Here is a 20,390-nt window from a genome sequence, read left to right on the forward strand (position 1 = left end):
TTTGCTGCTGACATTGCAAAACGAATCCTGAAAAGTTGTCTACTACAACATGGATAAAAGGCAGACAACCAAAAGATTTATAATAAGTCACAAATTTCATTGGGTCTCAAATCACAAGCTGTACAGGGTTTTACTATGCTCCTAGATTCCTCTCTTGTTATCCCAAATTGCAAATGTAAAGCTTGAGGACCTTGATGATATTTAGAATGAGATTCTTGGGCTGCCTAAAATAAAGGAGTATTGGGTAACATGGTTAAAAAGCTATTTGCCTTTGAATTACCATCAAAAATAGGATCTGCAAGTCCACTGTGTGAGTGAACATACAAGATATAAATCTTAGCTGGATGCTTTCTCACTTGCTATATATCAGCTCTTTAAAGAACTTCAAGAGCAAGTGAGAAAGCATCTATGTTTATGTGTGTGCGTAAGAGATAGAATGATTACATATAATTCATTCACCTGAATGTTCTGAAAAGGAGTTCTGACTACTCTCTTGATAGTTAAGTCACAATAATATACAGCACAAATGTTATATTTGGATGCATCTGTAAAGATAGTCCTTTAAGAGGAACTTTAGGAACCTTTTCTTCAAGAATTCATTGCCAATTATGTAATAGTCTGGTTCTCTTTAATGGAGACCCATGTGTAAAATTTGGAGCTGTGGCCAATAAAATTTGCCACTCTGGGATGGTTTCACAACATTCATTAATTTGCACATTGGTATAAAAGGTGTATATCTTGTCAGGTCTTATCCCAGATAATCTGTACTGTTCACTTAATGGCCTTTAATAAAATTCTACCTACAAGCACTGGGTAAAGAGTAAGGCTTTGTTCTGGTTGTGCTGGGAGGTTCACCCACTCTATCACTATCTCCTTGATGAAGGACTGCTGTGTGCCTCTTGTGTAGCAAAAACTGATATTTCCAAGGGTTTATGAGGGACTCTTTGAACCACATTGGATAAAAACAATTCAACTTCTCTCAAAGCCTCTTGAGCTTCTTTTGTAAGCTGGTGAGTTTAAAACAGTCTGACATAAAGCAGTCTCCCCTTAAAATGTCATTGCAATTTCTATTGGTTGCAATTGATAGGTATTCAAGCCTAACACTGGATGCATCCACTGGATATCGCCTATCAATTTCTGAAAATAATTTAAGGTGTTTAGCCTCTCTGTTCTTAAGGAAAGTTTTTGTATACATTAGGGTATACTTTATATCCTAAATATTGAAAAGGAACATGTCTTTGAATTTTTTCTGGAGCCATATGCAATTTTTGTAGTTCCTTAGTGTTTCTGTGGTCTTTTGTAGGCATGCTTCTAACATTTGTTCCTCGGATGTACATCCCAATATATCATCCATGTAATGTAATAACATTACTTTTGGAAATGCTTTTCTTACTGGAGTAAGAGCAGCAGCAACATACATTTGACACATAGTAGGGCTATTTTTCATTCCCTGTGGCAAAACTGTCCATTCATATCTTTTATAAGGCTCAGCTAAGTTAATACTGGACGCTGAAAAGGCAAATCTTTTCATATTCTCCTTATCTAGAGGGATAAAATAGAAACAATCCTTAATGTGTATAACCCAAAGAGGCCATTCTCTAGGCAATTGAGTAGGAGATGGAAGTCTGGAAGTCCAGGCTGAAGAATTCCCATAGTTTCCATCTATTCATTTACTTTTCTTAAATCAGTCAAATCCTCCATTTTCTAGATTTCTTTCTTATACAAATACAGGGGAATTCCATGGACTTAGAGAAGATTATAAATGTCCTTGGTCAAGTTGCTCCTGTACTACATTTAATAAGGCCTGAATTTTATCACTAACTAAGGGACACTGTTCTATCCACTGGTGTATCAATTTTCCATTGAATAGGAACAGGTGAGAGTGTTGGCATTCTGCTTGAAAGCACTTGGAGACAGTGGCTGACTGGACATCAGCCTTTTTTATTCACATCTAAGCTTAAGGGAATTCGCTTAGCTGTGTGTTGAATGGACTGGAGCCCATTAGACCATAAGTTCCTTGAGGGCAGGGACCTTTTTTTACTTTTTTGTATACCCAGAGCTTAATTAATAAATACAGTGCCCTGGTACAAAATGGGTGCTTAATAAATGTTAATTGTTGAGAAATGAGGAAGAAAGTGTTTAGGAGGGACTAGTCCTGGCTGAGAAGGAATCTGGAATCATGGAATTGAGAAAGGGGTATCAGTTACTTCTTCAAATTAGAGGTAACACCCAGGAGAAAGCTTTGTGAATTTCAAAGGGATAGAGAAGTGTGTGAAGACAGTAATGTTGGAAAAGTTTACTTCAAACAGTAAATCAGGAGAAGAAATCAAGAGCAGCAAACTCCAGGCAATTTTAAAGAAATAAGTTTTAATGCAGATTTGATCTGAACAGGAAAGACTGAAGAAAAACTAAGTAAAAAGTGCTGATTTTTGAGAAACAAAAAATCAGAAATGTATCTTTCTTGAGAAAACAATCCTGTCTTCCCAGTATGTACTGAAACATTTGTCTAATGTTGCTGTGTATATTTCTTTTAAATCAGCATTTATTCCCTATCCACCATCCCCAAGGAACTAGGATTGCATTCTTGGAAGGGTAGATTAACCATTCAGAGAAAACTTGGTATTTTAGTAATGAGACATTGGTACTTAATATCATGATTTGCTCTGCTGATTTTGTAAAAAGCCATGAATGTGAGGCAGTGACTCTTTATGGATTATCTCATTTCAGAGGAGGAAGTGGGCTGGGAACCCCCAAGCTCTACTCCTTTTGGGTAAAAAAGTTGCAACAGCAGCCTTGCCTAAAAAGCCAAAGTACTCATTTATAATCCTGTTGTAAAATGTCTCTTCCCCACAGATTGATGGGTATTCAATTATAAGAGGAGTAAAAACTCCTGTTTCACCTTCAAATGTCCATCTCAAAGGAGTAGTACTAACTTCAGTTGCCATTGATCCTCCTACTCCAGACATGGAGGTGTCTGCCTTAGTCTTTGGCCAGTGACTGGGCCAGTTGGCACTTCTAATGACTGTACAATCTGCACCAGTGTCCACCAATCCTTCTAATGGTATGCCATTTATATAGGTAGTGAGCATAGGTGGGTCAACTGTCAAAGCTGCTGTCCAGTATATTCCTGGATTTTTCTGCTTGGAGTCAGAATGTGGGTGACCATCACCAGGTTGCTTATTAGGAGTCTGTATCAGTAAACCTGATGCTACTACTTCTCCTGGTTGATAAGTCACACATTGTTTACCTGTATTAGTGACTAGAATATTATCTACACATTCCCCACTTTCCCACATCAGTGTATGGATGAACACTGTTTTGTAAGCACTCTCAGGAGGTGAAATGGTCAAGCCTACTGTGCCTGGAGACAAGGGATCCATAGGCTGGAGAGGAACAGATTTCACCTCAGTAGTCCCAGCTGCATACAACTCATTCTCCCCAATTCTAATCCCTTTCTCCCATCAGGTTGCTTCTTGGCTAATCGATCATGTCTGAGTATTGAACATCTGGGTGTAGCATCGGCTGCCATCATGCCCCAAGTGTTTTTTGCCTTGGGCCCCCATCCTGTTTCCCTGAATCGGTGTACATTCTGATGCCCAGTGGAAGCCTCTGTTGCATTTTGGACATGGAGTTTTGGGTCTTGTTCTCCCATCCTGTTTTCCCATTGTTTTATGCCAATATTGAGCTTTCAGATGCCCTACTTTACCACATTGAAAGCATTGACGAGTCACTCTGGAAGTCCCTTGCCAAAAGGGATCTTGTCTTTCCAGGTTCGGATCTTGGGAAGTCTGCATCATAGCCTGGGTATAAAAGGTATTTGTGCCTACTGTGGCACAGCATCTTATGATCTCCTCTAAAGGAACATTCTTGTGTAGTCTTATGCAAACTTCATTAGCATTTTCTTTAGCAAGTTGTCATATCATAATTTCTATAGCTGCATTTTCACCAATAGTTCATATGAGATCTGTCTGCAGACATCCCACAAAATCAGCAAAGGGTTTATTTAGACCTTTCTCTATTTTTGTGAAGGCTTCCCCTCTATCTTGCCTTTCTGGAAGGATGACCCATGCTTTGATAGCAGCAGAAGCAAATTTGCTCATATGCTGCTATGGGGTAGTTAATCTGTGCTGAAGAGTCTGCATAAGAACCTACACTTGTTAGTTGGTCACAAGTGACTGGATAAACTGTTTCATTGGGCTTGTATTCTACAGAGTTCAGAAAGCCACAACAAGTTTTGTCCAGGTTCTAAGCATATCCTTTCTGTAATAACATCTTAACATAAGATGATATAGACCCGTAATGAGTGCAAGCCTTTTTTAGGTCTTTGATAATTTCTAGATTAAAAGAAGTGTATCTTCTCCTTTCTTGACCTAAAGAGTTAAGCTGTTCAATCACAGAATAAATTTCTATTCTCAAATCAGCTATATTCTGCCCTTCCTCTTTGTCTTTAAGTAGTGCTTTTTGCAATAGAGTCATAGGGTAGGGTTGGTTGCTTGGGGATGGGGGAAGGTACTGGTGATATCACTGACCCTCCCACTCCTCCCTCCAGCCAGGAAGGTGAAGTTGATGGGGGAGGGTCAAGAGCCTGCTCAGGAATAGGCTGAGGTGAAGCCAGACTGTGAGAGTGGGAATCACCAACATCCTTTAAGTTCACTCAATTCCCCATGCCTTTCAGCGATTTTTTCACTACTCTCCCTCTTCTCTTCCTCTTTTTCCTTAAGCTTCCTTGTCTGGCTATTCTCCTTAAAACTTTTCTTTTTTCTAAAACTTGCAGTATTCTTTAAGACCAGTTGTATTATGTTGTTTATATAGAATGTTTCCTTAGAAATTGAATCAGGACCATTATCATTGTAATATTCACATAGTTGATCTTCTACTAGTTTCTAATTATCTGCCTCTATTTCTTCTTTGGAGAACCAAGGGAGCATGCATTCTAATATTTCCAAGAGTCCTCCCAAGTTACAAGCAAACCTTACCTCTTTATTAGTCTAAGTATGCTTTCTATAGACCTCCCTCGGGGTGAGAGTGGGGGAGAATCTTTTCCTAATATCTGCCCCATTTCAGCTAAAAATGAAAGATACTGGTTTAGCCCTTAACAAAGTTCCCTGTTTGTCTATTTTAATACTCACCCTGTTTCCTGGTCACAGGGACTTCTTCACTGAAAGTACAGTCCTTAGTCCACTGTGGAATGCCAAATGTAATGTCCGGACTAGCTCCCTGGAGGGCGTCAGGATCAGTCAGAGTCAGAATTAAAGTTCTTGGTCTTTAGGGGTAGAAGTGAAGGAGACAGGGTGCTTTGTGGCTTGCCAGAGATGTATCCTGGATTCTGGAGTCTGGAGTCTTCAGCTTCTGTCCTCCTCTTTCTACAGCCAAGTACCTCTGACTTCTCTCTCCTGAGCCCTCCAATCCTTGCCTACAATTTTCTCATCACCAAACATTCACCGATCATGAGGAGAGCCATCACATTACCATATCTTCAAAACATATGTATATGGAACCGTTATCTCACATCCAGTAGATAATTAGACTTATGTGCTCTGCTGTCTGATTCAGAGTTTCAGCCCTCTACAGGAAGAAAATTAAGTGGATGCCCATCAGGTGGGGAATGACTGAATAAGCCATTAAGTTATGGTATATGAATGTAATAGAATATTATTGTTCTATAAAAAATGATGAGCAGGCTGATTTCAAAGAAGCTGGAAAGAATGGCATGAACTGATGCTAAGTAAACTGAACAGAATCAAGGAATACACAGCAATCAGTCAGATAAGCTGTTATGGCTCTTTGCAACAATAAGGTGATTGAAGGTAATTCCAACAGACTTGTGATGGAAAATGCCATCCTTATCCAGAGAGCGAACTATAAAGATTGAATGTAGATCAAAGTATAGTATTTTCACCTTTTTAATGTTTGTGTAATTTTTTTCACATTTTTCCTTTTGATCTGATTTTTTTCTTCCACAGAATGATAAATATGGAAATATTTTTAGAAGAATTGCACATGTTTTGCTGTCTTGAGAAAGGAGTGAGGGAGGGAAAGGGAGAACAATTTTGAAAACAAGATTTTGCAAAGTGAATATTGAAAGCTATCTTTTCATGTATTTGGAAAAATATTAAAATCTTTTTTTTTAATTTTTTTTATTATATATATATATATATTTTTTTTATAATATTATCCCTTGTATTCATTTTTCCAAATTACCTCCCCTCCCTCTATTCCCTCCCCCCGATGACAGGCAATCCCATACATTTTACATGTGTTACAATATAGTCTAGGTACAATACATGTATGTGAATATCATTTTCTTGTTGCCCAATAAACATTAGAATCCGAAGGTACATGCAACCTGGGCAGACAGATATTAGTGCTAACAATTTACATTCACTTCCCAGTGTTTCTTCTCTGGGTGTAGCTACCTCTGTCCATCATTGATCAACTGGAAGTGAGTTGGATCTTCTTTATGTTGAAGATTTCCACTTCCATCAGAATACATCCTCATACAGTATTGTTGTTGAAGTGTACAGTGATCTTCTGGTTCTGCTCATTTCACTCAGCATCAGTTGATTTAAGTCTCTCCAGGCCTCTCTGTATTCCTCCTGCTGGTCATTTCTTACAGAGCAATAATATTCCATAACCTTCATATACCACAATTTACCCAACCATTCTCCAACTGATGGACATCCATTCATCTTCCAGTTTCTAGCTACAACAAAAAGAGCTGCCACAAACATTTTGGCACATATATGTCTCTTTCCGCTCTTTAGTATTTCTTTGGGATATAATCCCAGTAGTAGCGCTGCTGGGTCAAAGGGTATGCACAGTTTGATAACTTTTTGGGCATAATTCCAGATTGCTCTCCAGAATGGCTGGATTCTTTCACAACTCCACCAGCAATGTATTAGTGTCCCAATTTCCCCACATCCCCTCCAACATTTGTCATTATTTGTTCCTGTCATCTTAGCCAATCTGACAGGTGTGTAGTGGTATCTCAGAGTGGTCTTAATTTGCATTTCTCTGATCAGTAGTGATTTGGAACACTCTTTCATGTGAGTGGATATAGTTTCAATTTCTTCCTCTGAGAATTGTCTGTTCATATCCTTTGACCATTTATCAATTGGAGAATGGTTCAGTTTCTTATAAATTATGGTCAGTTCTCTATATATTTTGGAAATGAGACCTTTGTCAGAACCTTTGTTTTTAAAAATATTTTCCCAATTTGTTACTTCCCTTCTAATCTTGTTTGCATTAGTATTATTTGTACAGAAACTTTTTAGTTTGATGTAATCAAAATCTTCTATTTTGTGATCAATAATGATCTCTAGTTCTCCTCTGGTCATAAATTCCTTCCTCCTCCACAAGTCTGAGAGGTAGACTATCCTCTGTTCCTCTAATCTATTTATTATCTCCCTCTTTATGCCTAAATCATGGATCCATTTTGATCTTATCTTGGTATATGGTGTTAAGTGTGGATCCATATCTAATTTCTGCCATACTAATTTCCAGTTTTCCCAACAGTTTTTTCCGAATAATGAATTTTTATCCCTAATGTTGGAATCTTTGGGTTTGTCAAAGATTAGATTGCTATAGATGTACCCTTTTTTTGTCCTTTGTATCTAATCTGTTCCACTGATCTACCGGTCTATTTCTTAGCCAATACCAAATGGTTTTGGTGACTGCTGCTATATAATATAGCTTTAGATCAGGTACACTTAAAATATTAAAATCTTAAGGAAAAAATATTTTTGATCTGCATTCAGGCTCTACCAGTTCTTTCTCTGGAGAGATCTTTCTCTTATCTTTCATCATAAGTCCTACAGAATTGTTTTGAATTATTGTATTGCAAAAAATAACTAAGTTACTTATATAAGATCATACAGTATTGTTGTTATTGTGTACAGTGTTCTGGTTCTATTCATTTTACTTGTAGGTCTTTCCATGTTTTCTGACAGCATTCTGTTCATTATTCCTTAAAACACAGTATTATGGAACAGTTAGATAGTGCAGTGGATAGAGTTGATTGAGCCTTGAAGTCAGGAGGACCCTGAGTTCAAATCTGGCTTCAAACACTTAACACTTCCTAGCTGTGTGACCCTAGGAAAGTCACTGTCTCAGCAAAAAAACAAAACAAAAAAAAAAATAGTATTCCATCAGTCATAGAAAACAATTTGTTCAGCCATTCCCCAGTTGATTCCCTCAATTTCCAATTCTTTGCCATCACAAAAAAGCTGCTGTAAATACTTTTGTACACATAAGATCCTTTTTCTTTTTTTAATCTCTTTGTGGTATAGATCTAGAAGTGGTATTGCTTGGTCAAAGAGTATGTATGGTTTTGTGGCTCATCCCAATGAACTAGGCCTACATACTTCCAACTTGTTTTCCGAAATGGTTGGATCCATATACAATTTCCTGAGATTTAATTTTCCCACATCTCCTTCAACTTATATAATTTTTCTTTTCTGTCATTATTAGCTAGTTCAACATGTGTGAGGTGGTATCTAATAGATGTTTTAATTTGCATTTCTCTTTTCAATAGTGATTTAGATCATTTTTTCGATATGACTCTAGATGGCTTTGATTATTTTGTCTGTTCATATTCTCTGAAAAAATGGCTTTTATTTTTATAAATTTGACTCAGTGTTCTATGTTTGGGAAATTAAGTCTCTATCATAGAAACTCACTGTAAATTTTTTTTCACATAGTTCACATAGTTGGTATTTTAATAATTACCAACTATGCATTTCCCTCCATTCTATTTTCTAGCTATTTATATTACTGTTTCTCTTCTTTTACCATGTCCATTCTCAAAAATGTTTTGACTTTTACCTCCCCAAACTGCTCTCCCTTTTATTGGCTCTGTCCCTCCTCCCTTATCCCTTTCACTTCTTACTTTTTTGTATGTTAGATTTCTATTCCCAACTGGGTGTATGTATTAATAAGTAATTTAGGAATTTTTTTTTTCTGAGGCAATTGGGGTTAAGTGACTTGCCCAGGATCACACAGCTAGGAAGTGTTAAGTAGAATAATTATTTCTTAAAGGAAGAGTTAATTTCTTCATAAACAAAATCAAATTGTGAATAACTATATTAAAATGATTCAAATTACTATAAATAAAAGAAATGTATGTTAAAACAAATTTGATGCTCCATCTCATATCCACTCATTTAGAAAATATGAGAAAAAGGTGAAAAAGCAGTTGTTGGAGGGCATAGAGGTAGACAGATACACTAATGCACTGTTAGTGTGGTTGTCAACTTGTTCATCTTTTCTGGAAGGCAATTTAGAATGATACCTAAAAAGCAACTAAATTGTGTCATCTTTGACCACTAGACCTATAGCCTTTTTGTTGTTAAGTCATTTCAATTGTATACTATTCTTTGTGATCCCATTTGGAGTTTTCTTGGCAAAAATCTTGGAGGAGTTTGCTATTTCCTTCTCCAGTTCATTTTATGGGTGAGGAATCTGAGGCAATCAGGGTTAAGTGACTTATCCAGGGTCTCTTAGCTATTAAGTGTCTAAGGTCATATTTGAACTCAAGTCTTAATAATTTGGTGTTCTATCCACTGTCACCTAGCTGCCCCCTATCCTTAAGAGAAGCAAAAAAGAAAGTAAAGATACCCATGTATAGAAAACTATTTGTAAAAGCACTTTATGTTGTACAAAGAACTGTAATCAGATTATGTGTCTTTCATATAGAGAATGGCTAAACAGATTATGTAGTGATAATATCAAAAATGAAGATAATACAATGATATCAATAAATCACTTTTAAAAAGAAGAGTGAAAGAAAAAGCACAAATAGGGCAATGAAGTATTAGATATTTTAAAATTCTAATTTCATAACATTTAAGCACTTGCCATACTCAGGGTTTGACACAAAGCTTGCTTGCATTTTAACTCCTTCACTAGGAAGAGATTGGCAGCTACTGTACCCAGTAACAGATCACCTACTCTCTGCCTGTCCATGGTTTCACTCCCTTCCCAGACTTTCCTTCTGCTTGCTAGCTCTAACTCCTCCTTTACTTTCTACACACCTTCTCCCAGGTACCTTTTCTCATCTTCCATTATCTCTCCAGATTTGAATGACTGCTTCCCTGACCCATGTCATAATGGAGGCCACTGCATTGACTTAGTGAATGATTTCTACTGTGAATGCAGAGATGGTTGGAAGGGCAAGACCTGCCACTCACGTAAGTTTAGTTTTCTTAACCTTCTGCCTTTTTGTTCCTTATTCTCCCTCCTTAATGACCTGCTAAATCCCAGAGTTTAGAAGATGAACTTTAATAAGAACGTATAAACTAAGATCATTCTAGAGGTAGATAATATCTGGAATATTAGGTTGTGGATATAGCCCTTCTAGAGCCAGGGGTCCAGACCAGAACTATAGAAGTAAATGGAAATTGGGATAAAATCTGACTTTTATTTGACATTTCTTTGGAGCTCTACATGAATACCTAGACACAGGTAGATTGTACCCTGTTCTCTTTACCTCTGGGGAAGGTGAGAGAGCTGAAATGTGGGTCTTCTGACTTCTGAGCCCAGAGAAAGTTTGAATCCTGCCAATTGTTTGTCTGTACTGTGGCCAGACTGTCTCTTTAAAATTCTTAAAAATGATATATCAATCACATCAAACATTTCTCTCTGAATTCACTGAGTCATCTGTTCTCACATTAGACCTTCCTTCTTCCATTTGTGCCTCTGGTTCCTGCCTTGAATCTTAAAGCAGCATAGTCTTTAATCTTCCTAGAGCAGACCTGAAAATTTCTCTTCCATGAGCCATCCTTAAATAGTTTGAAATTATCTGACTCTGTGTAATCTGCCTTCACTCTAATGGATGAGTATGGAATTAAGACACATCACAAATAAGCTCTGTCAATTTTTTTTACTCTTAAGCCTTTCTGTTTTCCACAGTGTGTGGTAGCTTCCTTTACTTAGGGATTCATTTTACCCTGGACATAATAAACCTCATAGTTAGGATATCTGAAGCCCTGACCTCAGGGAACAGGAAAGAGGAAATCTGGGACCAGTGACAAGGAGGGGCTCCATGAGACTTCAGTGACCCTCCCACCCAATTGTCACTAGAAGGCTAGACATATTGCCTCACCTTTATTAACACCTCAGAATTTCTTTTGCTCTTAAGGAAAACTGTATGAGAGGATGTGAATGGCTCTGTGCAGTCTGGATCCTATTTTAACAATCAAATATGGATTAGAAGTCTCTCCTACTAATCCAGAGAATAGCAGGAGAAACTCCAGGATTGCCCTATAGATCCCAAACCAGGCTGGCAACTCTCTGACGGCATGGCAATGCTGAGCATCTATTATTTGTTCCCAGGTGAATACCAGTGTGATGCCAACACATGCAGCAACGGAGGCACGTGCTACGACAGTGGAGACACTTTCCAATGCATATGCCCCCCAGAATGGAAGGGCAGCACTTGTAATACAGGTACCTGGATCTGGTAGAATGGGGGAGCCACACCTTTGTGGGGCACATTATAGGAAGGTAGAAGGCTTGGCTTTGAGTCCTTAATCATTTTATAGAATTTAGAACTAGTATGGATTGTACAGATCAAATTCAACTCTTATTTTGTAGAGGAGGAACTTGAAGCCCATAGCCCATAGGAAGAAAGGGACTTTGCCAAAGCCAGAATTGAAATCCACATCTCTTAATTCCTTATCCATTCCTCCCTCCCTCCCTCCTTCCCTCCCTCCTTCTTTCCTCCCTCCCTCTTTCCTCCCTCCTTCTTTCCTCCCTCCCTTCCTTCCTCCTTCTCTCCCTTCCTTCCTCCTTCTCTCCCTTCCTTCCTTCCTTCCTTCCTTCCTTCCTTCCTTCCTTCCTTCCTTCCTTCCTTCCTTCCTTCCTTCCTTCCTTCCTTCCTTCCTTCCTTCCTTCCTTCCTTCCTTCCTTCCTTCCTTCCTTCCTTCCTTCCTTCCTTCCTTCTTTCCTTCCTTCCCTCCCTCCCTCCCTCCCTCCCTCCCTCCCTCCCTGCGATTTCATTGACTCAGAAGCATCTTCAGTTGACGCAAACTGACAAAATTTCTAAACCTTAGAATCTGAGAATTTTCTTATGCTCTGAGTGGTTAAGTTACCTGGCCAGTGACATGTCCATTACATGTCAGAGGCAAGACTTGGACCTAGGTCTTGATTCTAAGGTCGCTCTGTGCCATTGCTATATTCCCTTTTTGCCTTCCCTAACACCATTCTCACTCTCTGCCCATCTCCATTGTGTATCTTTGGGGAAGATCTTTGTCTTTTCAGAGCCTTGTATAATTCATCTGACTCCATAGGAGCCTATAGGAGCCAATTCGTATTCTGATACACTACCTTCTACTTTGTCTTTCTAAACCCAGTGCTTCTTTCAGAGCCCTGTTCAAAAAATTCCATTTTCTTTAAAAAGCCTTCCTGGATCACTCTAGATTATACTGATCTCTCCCTTGACTAAGAATCAGTCAGTCTGAACCATAAAGCAGTGGTCTGAACTGCTAGTGATTCAATGCTTAATATCCTCCTGCATTTTTTCCTTGTTGTTTTGGGTTTTTTTTTGTTTTGTTTTGTTTTTTTGCTTTTGTGAGTGTGTGTGTGTGTGTGTGTGTGTGTGTGTGTGTGTGTGTGTGTGTGTGTGTGTGTGTGTGAATTGGTTCTAGAAGCACAAACTTGCAGGTTTAAAAGGAACAGAAGAAATCTAGCTATCATTAGAACTGTCATTTCTCTCCTGGACATTCTCCATCATTAATGGAGCCTACTCCAAAGCCTCCTTATCACTATCTTAAGATGGATTCTCCACTTCTCTAGGATAATAACTCCCAATTTCTAAATTTTCTCATGACAGGATTTCCCTATCCAAAATATGAGCCCAAGAACTAGGTGGTTTTTGAAGCAGTATAGCATGGTGGATGGAGAATTAGAATTGGAATCGAGAGAGACCCACATCCCATTCCAGATGTTTCAACCTACTTGAACCCATGGGCCTGTCATTTAACCTATTAAAATTTGTTTCCTCCTCCATAAAAGGAAAAAATAAGATTTGTATTACCTGCTTCACAGTATGATTGTAAGGAAGTTGCTTTTGTTTCTTGCTTGTCTTCCCACCTCTGCCACAGTAAATCAAGGGCCAAGCTCACAGGGAGACTATATACAATGTGTTACTGGGGTTGTTTTAAGTCATAGCAGAGAACCTGCTTAGAATATTTAGAACTAGAGAGGCACCTTAGTATTTAAAAATGGGGGAAATGTTAAATGATAATTTTATTATCTATTTAAAAGAAATAGTAAATTATACATAATAGATTGGAGGCTTTAAGTATAATTACTTTTTTAAAAAAATTCTATATTAGGGAAATGCTTGTTTTATTTTATAAATCAAAAATAAAATAATTTTTAAAAAATTAACAGCAAGATTGTGTGATGACTAACTATGATAGACTTATCTCTTCTCCATAGTCTTGGGATAGAAAATGCCATCCATATCTAGAGAAAGAACTATGAAGATAGCTGCAGATCAAAGAATTTTTTTACTTTTTATTTTCCTCATAGTTTTTCCCTTTACTTTGGATTTTTCTTTTACAACATGACTAATATGGAAATGTATTTAAAATTATTGTACTTGTATAAAAAAAAAGATTATCTGTTCCATAAATGGGGAAATTGAAATTAAGCCATTCGTAGCCAAAGTTGGGATATAGAGTATGTGACTGGCTCCTAACTCCCTCTACAGATTAATATATCAAAACACAACATCATCATTTTTTCATCCTATTTCTGAAGTGGTGATGCCTAGTTTCTGCTGTTTGAAAGTGGCAAGGAAGAAAGAAAAAATGGATTTGGAGTCAAGACCTAGTTTGGAATCCTACATGTTAATGTGTGACCTTGAACAGGTCTCTTGATTTCTCTGAGACTTAGTTCCTTTATCTGTAAAATGGGTTAATGACTTCTAAGCTTCCTTTCAATTCTAGATCCTTTGATCCCTTGTGACAGGAATAAAATATGACAGGACTGGCCAGATCAGATCAGGTAGGTGTGAGAACTGATGGCCCTTTTTTTTAGGAAACTAAAATGTTAATTTCCCTCATAGCCAGAAATAGCAGCTGTCTCCTGAATCCATGCATGAATGGTGGCACATGTGTAGGCAGTGGTGATTCCTTTTCCTGCATCTGTAAAGATGGTTGGGAAGGCCGCACGTGCACCCAAAGTAAGTCTAGACCTTTTTTCCATATATCCTTCCTATATCTTCTTCCTCCACATCACTGCACCACTTTGGTCCCTATGCTGAATAGGGGAAGGGGACAGAAAATACATTTAAGGACAAAGCCTACCTCTGGCTAATTGAACTTTGATTTTTTTTTCCACCCTCATCCCTTGGCAGTGTCATTACAAAGAATTTTGGAATTTGGTTGCGTGAGGTCAGAGAAGGCTCTGAGAATTCCCAATGCTGTCTTAATCTCTTTTTCAGGGAGGGCTACCATGGATAGTGGTTGTAGGGAATTAGTAGAGTAAAATAAACAGTGGGCCAATGCAGATAACGAAGATGATTACATATTATTGTTGCTGTTGAGTTACTTTTAGTTGCAGCCAACTTTCTTAGGCCCTTTTTTGGTATTTTCTTGGAAAAGGTACTGGAATAGTTTACCATTTCCTTCTCAAGTTCATTTTTAGATGAAGAAACTGAAGCAAACAGAATTAAAAGATCTGTATCCTTCCTAAATTTGAAGATGGAAAGGTGATGCCTCTGGGAAGTGGTCTGAGGTCTGACTCATGCATCTGTATATACTTTTTTTTTTCTTTTCTTTTCAATAGTATTTTATTTTTTCCTAAACATGTAAAGATAGTTTTAAACAATCATTTTTGTAAAACTTTTGTGTTCTAAATTTTCCTCTCTCCCTTCCTTATTTCCCCCCTCCCCAAAATTTGATATAGGTTAAATACATGTATGGATATATTTTTTATTACCTCACTAACCCCGGTAGTGAAGTCAAGAAGCAGTCATTGCATTTTAGATTTATGCTGATTTCTCACCTATTTTTTCACAACCAACAGCCTCTGATTGGAAGTTAACTCTATTTCTTTGCTTGGGTTATTCTTTAGTTCAGGTGTTAAATACAGTTCCCAACCTCAGGAATAATGAAAATCCATTCTGTGGCCTTGTATAGGTTGCTTTCACTTAATGGAAAGGATCACAGAAAGACCTTAATACCTGAACAAGAATGCTTTCTACTGCACATATAACAAATGTTTCTCCAGTATATACCTGAAGATCTCAATTAAGAAGAATCTCATTTCTACCCCAAACACTCCATCCCACTTTTAGATAGTCTTGATTTTCAGGAAGTTTTTCCTCATATTCACCAAATACCATAGTAGAGTATTGGGGCTTCTTCCCTACTTGCCAAATGAGACTTTAGGACTCTTGGCAAAGACTCTTAGTTCCTTGAGGAGGGGAGGAACTCCCTAATTTGGGGGGTCTCCAGTGCTGAACACAGATCTTTGACTATTCTGTTTTATAGCTTGAGCTCCCTCACCACTAAAAAACCAGTCCCTCACACTTTTTCTTATTATTATTCCTTTCTCTTTTTTTCTCAGATACAAATGATTGCAACCCTCACCCATGGTGAGTATCCCTGGGTTAGCCTATGGGGAGTTGGATCTTTAGGGAAAGTGTATCTACCTCCTACAGGTAAAGGGAATAGCCCAAAGTCATTAGTCAAAAGCCCTCTTTGAGTAAGGGTTTCCCCAGAAGATCAGAGCTAAGGTCCTCTGCTCACAAGGGGAAGTATGTGACTTAATTAACATAGCCTTAATTAGAAAGAATGCTAACCTGGTGAAAGGAAGTATCTAAGAATGAACAACATTGGAAGAACAATGAATGGAGGCTAGAAATTTGCAAATGAAGGACAGCTTAAGAAGCTAGATCTAATGGTTTCTATAGTAGTTTGATGCTTATGGAGTTGGGGGTGTTTTGCAGCTACAATGGAGGCATCTGTGTTGATGGAGTGAATTGGTTTCGGTGTAATTGTGCCCCAGGATTTGCTGGTCCTGATTGCAGAATCAGTGAGTACAAGGACATAAACAGGGTGTGTGTGGGAATGTTGGCCTTTGGGGAGTGAGGGGGATGACATGTCTGAGTCTGGGATATCAGGCAGCAAAAGACTGGGCTGTCTCCTCTCTTTAAGCTTTAATTTCTTTGTCCTGGTAATTTTAACATCCTTTTCAGGTATTGCATCATGGGTATTTGACAAATTTAGTTCCTCCCCACCCCCCAGTCCTTGAAAAATGGCAAAGAGTTCAATGTTAGAAAAAGTAGGGACCTAACTAGGATTTCACTTTCTAGGTCTTGTTTTATTCCTCTAAAAAATTGTAAGATTTTGCTGAATAATCTCCAGATATTCTAGCAGGACAATGCCTCTATGGTTGTTTCCCTCAACCTGTCCATAGTAACCAGTCTTCCCATTTATGCCTTGTTTTGTGGTTGACAAAAGCAATTTCACTGGATCCACACATCAGCCTGAGTGGACTTCTTTATTACAGATGAGGAAACAGATTCAGAGTAGAAATGTCTCAGCCAAAAGTCACAACCACTTAGAAATGATGATCCCAGACCCTTATTTATTGTCCAAGATTTAATGAATTACAGCATCCTAGAATTAGAAGGGACTGAAGAACTAACTTTTATTTTAATGAGAGAAAAAGGTCATGGTCCCAGGTTGATCATAAATTAATGAAAGACTAGAACTAGAGCTCTGGTGACATATCAGTAAGAACACAGAATTTGGAGTCCAGAGACCTAGGTTAGACTCTCCTATAATATCCATAAGCTTTGTGACCTTAGGCATAGACTTCTCTGTGAGCCTGTTTTCCTTTTCTTCTAAATGAGAGAGATGATTTCTCCATAACACTGACCTTCCTTATACATCCTCTCACTGCTCTGGGCATTTTCACTGGCAATTCCCCATGCCTTGAACACTCTCCCTCTTTATTTGTTTCCTAACCTCTCTGTTATCTTTCAAGGTCCACCTAAAATCTCACCTTCAGAAAATCTTTGTTCATGCCCCTTAATTTTAATCCCTCCTCTCTATTCATATTTTCCAACTTATTCTGACTACATCTTGCTTATACATATTGTTTTCATGTCTCTCCTGTTAGACTGTGAGATCTTGGAGAACAGTATTGCCTTTTTCCTTTCTTTGCATCCTATATTGTGCCTGACATACAACCAAAATTCAATACATCTTTTTTGACTTACTATTTATTAATTAGGCTAATGATTTGAGATCCTGATTCCCAGTTGTCTTTACACTACACCTTAAACATCCTAGTGGATCTCATTGAGAATGGTTGTACAGGCACATAGGTATTAGGAGCTATGGTCTGGTTTCGATCTGCACACAGGCCCCTATACAAACCACTCATTTGCAGCAAGCTTCCCCTTCCTCCCTTTGGTTGGGGCCGCAGTCATACAAGTGTCCTCCTCAGTGTCTTTCCTTGTTGGTCTTGGCCTTGGGCTGGGCTCAGGTTTTGCATTATTAAAATGAAGAGGTAAGTTATACTGACAAGATCTGTCAACTGTGTTTTCAAAATCTTTGTCTCACTGTATCCAGAAAACCCAAGAGAGATCCTTAGATGTAATCCAACTCTTGTTCCCTTATACTGCTTATGGTCCCATGGCAGAGCCCAGTGCTCCTGATTACTTGCTGGAGGCTTTCCACTATGAGAGAGTATGAAAAGAGAAGGCCTCCGGTCTCAGAACTCTGCTGCTGCTTGTTCTAGGATGAGAATCAGATCTTCCCACTTTCTCTTTGGGAAATGGCTGCTGCCAAGTCACTGCCATGACTTCCCTTAATGCTAACCTTCATTCTGTGTCACTTTACCTCAGGTTGGACAGTTGTTCCTATGGGTAAGTCAGTGCATCCATCTGACTTTAAGTTTCACCTGTGAAATGAGCATCATACTTATGCTACTTAACCATCTCCCTCTGCCTCACCCATTGTCCTCCAGGACTGTTTTGAGAAATGTGCTTTGTAAACTTCTTTAGAAATGAGAATTGTTGTATTTGTCATGCAGATATTGATGAATGCCAATCCTCCCCATGTGCATACGGGGCAACATGTATGGATGAAATAAATGGGTACCAGTGCATCTGTCCTCCTGGGAGAGCTGGGCAAAGATGCCAGGAAGGTAAGCATTTGGATTACCAAGCTAGGGGTTGATAGCTCTGGAAACCGCCAGACCACCAAGAGACATTGGTGTTTGAGACTGAATGGGGCAGACTTCCTTTCCCATAAGCTTTCTTGTCCTGTAATTTTGCTGACCTCTGGCCTTTTCAGTGACATTCTTTAACAGATATTTTGGTTGAACATAAACATTTAACATTTATTTTCCTCCCTTCTCAGTGATCAGATTTGGGAAATCTTGCTGGTCACAGGGCATGCCATTTCCACATGGCAGCAAATGGACCGAGGAGTGTAACACATGTCACTGCATGGATGGTCGCATTGAATGCAGCACAGTAAGGAGGGGCCCTGGGTGGGTACCAGATTTTATGCCCGTATTTCTGCATAGAATCATAGACTAAGTACCTAGCTCTAGGGTCACCTAGTCTATCTACAAAAGGAAATGAAGGCACAGAGAATGTTAGTTGTCCAGGATTAAACCAGTAAACTGGACCCTCAGCCTCCGTACTTCCAATACTAGTCTCTTTTTGCCATTCCTTGCTAAGTTCTGAAGGGGACTTATAAAACACCCATACATAATAGGTATATAGATATATGTATAGATATGGAGGCTTTCTTAGAAATTATCTAGGCTCATCCTCTTGAGACCCGAAGCAGGAAAGGTGTTTATAAATAACAGAATCAGTACTCAAAACCAAATGCTCTAATGAGAAATCTAGGACACCTTCTCTACTATATTTTATGGGTGTGAACAGAAAAAAAAAAAAAAAAAAAAGGAGGTTGGAGAAGGGCAGGTCTCTTAGACTGCTGGAGAAATGAAATTCTTAAGTCAGCTAGTAATTATGATCAGAAACTCCTCTGTACCTAGAGCTCTAATGACTTAACATGAAATGAATGTAAAGCCAGAGTATTTGGCCAGAATCTTATCAAGGGTACAATATCCACTATAATGTTTGAATGAGAACTTTTACCATGAACATGATACTGGTATTATTAATACTACTACTACCTCTATCACTAGTGTCTACAAAGAGTTTCAAGATTTGAAAAGTGTTTTCCCTATAACACTTCATTTAACCCTCATGATAACCCTGTGAGGTGAATACAGGACTGAAATATATATATTCATATGTGGAGTCCAGCAGGTTTGGAAGATTGTTCTTATATTTGCATGTTAGGATATAGAAAAGTATCCAGACTCAATCTTTCTAGGCCTTGGTATCACCATCAGTAAAATGAGATTATGGCCTCTTCTATTTCTAAATCCCATTATAATGATTCCTAAGCTATAGTCCCTTAATTTAAACTTTTTTGTTCCATTAGATCTCACCAACATAATAGGGGTGATCTCTAAAAAACGACCTGGGGATTATGTTAATCACTGGTGAAGACACCAGTACTGATATGTGTGTGTGTGTGTGTGTGTGTGTCTGTCTGTCTGTCTGTCTGTCTGTCTTTGTGTTTCTCCCTTCAGGTATGGTGTGGGAGAAAGCCCTGTCTGTTACCCAAACATCCAGACTACACAGAGGGTCAGTGTCCACGTGGTCAAGACTGCCTGGAGAGAGCCTACCCCAAATGCCTTCAGCCTCCTTGTGCAGCGTGGGGGGAATGCAGTACAATGGAGCCTCTTGTCCCAAGCACTCCTTGCCAGCCTAATTCTGGACACCTGGGGAATAACTGTGCCAAGATCACACTCATCTTTAACAGGGACAAGATACCTCAGGTAAGGACACCCTACCCTCCTAGAACTGATTCAGTTTTGAGCAGCCCTTGGGCATAGTCAGCTAGAGTCCATTTCAGTCTCATTATTCCTGACTGAAATACTTCCAGTATTAGAGAGTTCATTATTTTAGCTGACAGTGCTTTCAATTTTATTTTATTTATTTAAAACTTAAATACAAAATAGAAAAAGAAAAATGTTTTCATGCACATAATAACTTAGTTTTCCATTTTAGATAGACTGGTTATTAAATTCTTCCTTATATTAAACTGAAATCTGCTTCTCTATACTATCTATTGCTCCTAATTCTATTTTATGAACTCAGATAAAACAATCTTTTTTTCCTTGGAAGAGCCTTCTGAGATTTAAAGAGATCCTTTAAACCATAATCTCCTCCTTCCTGGACACAAATTGACTGATATAATTTATCTCATAGTTCTACTTTTCTGTCAGAGTCAGGTTATGAATAAGTAGGATTACACGTATTACCATTTACCCTTTAGCTT

General features: G+C 38.4%; 1 protein-coding gene across 2 annotated transcripts in view; it reads left to right on the forward strand.

The window, feature by feature from the left end:
• The window catches only part of JAG2 (jagged canonical Notch ligand 2), a 148,092-nt gene that overhangs the window by 117,766 nt on the left and 9,936 nt on the right, over positions 1–20,390 (forward strand). For both annotated transcript variants that reach the window (XM_074290817.1, XM_074290818.1), the window contains 8 exons: positions 10,074–10,187; positions 11,332–11,445; positions 14,072–14,188; positions 15,577–15,604; positions 15,959–16,044; positions 18,055–18,168; positions 18,384–18,499; positions 19,639–19,887. In XM_074290817.1, the coding sequence (XP_074146918.1) occupies positions 10,074–10,187; positions 11,332–11,445; positions 14,072–14,188; positions 15,577–15,604; positions 15,959–16,044; positions 18,055–18,168; positions 18,384–18,499; positions 19,639–19,887 (938 nt within the window). The remainder of the gene's footprint in view (positions 1–10,073; positions 10,188–11,331; positions 11,446–14,071; positions 14,189–15,576; positions 15,605–15,958; positions 16,045–18,054; positions 18,169–18,383; positions 18,500–19,638; positions 19,888–20,390) is intronic.

Source organism: Sminthopsis crassicaudata, chromosome 2 (genome assembly GCF_048593235.1).
Source record: "Sminthopsis crassicaudata isolate SCR6 chromosome 2, ASM4859323v1, whole genome shotgun sequence".
NCBI classification, from domain to species: Eukaryota; Metazoa; Chordata; class Mammalia; order Dasyuromorphia; family Dasyuridae; genus Sminthopsis; species Sminthopsis crassicaudata.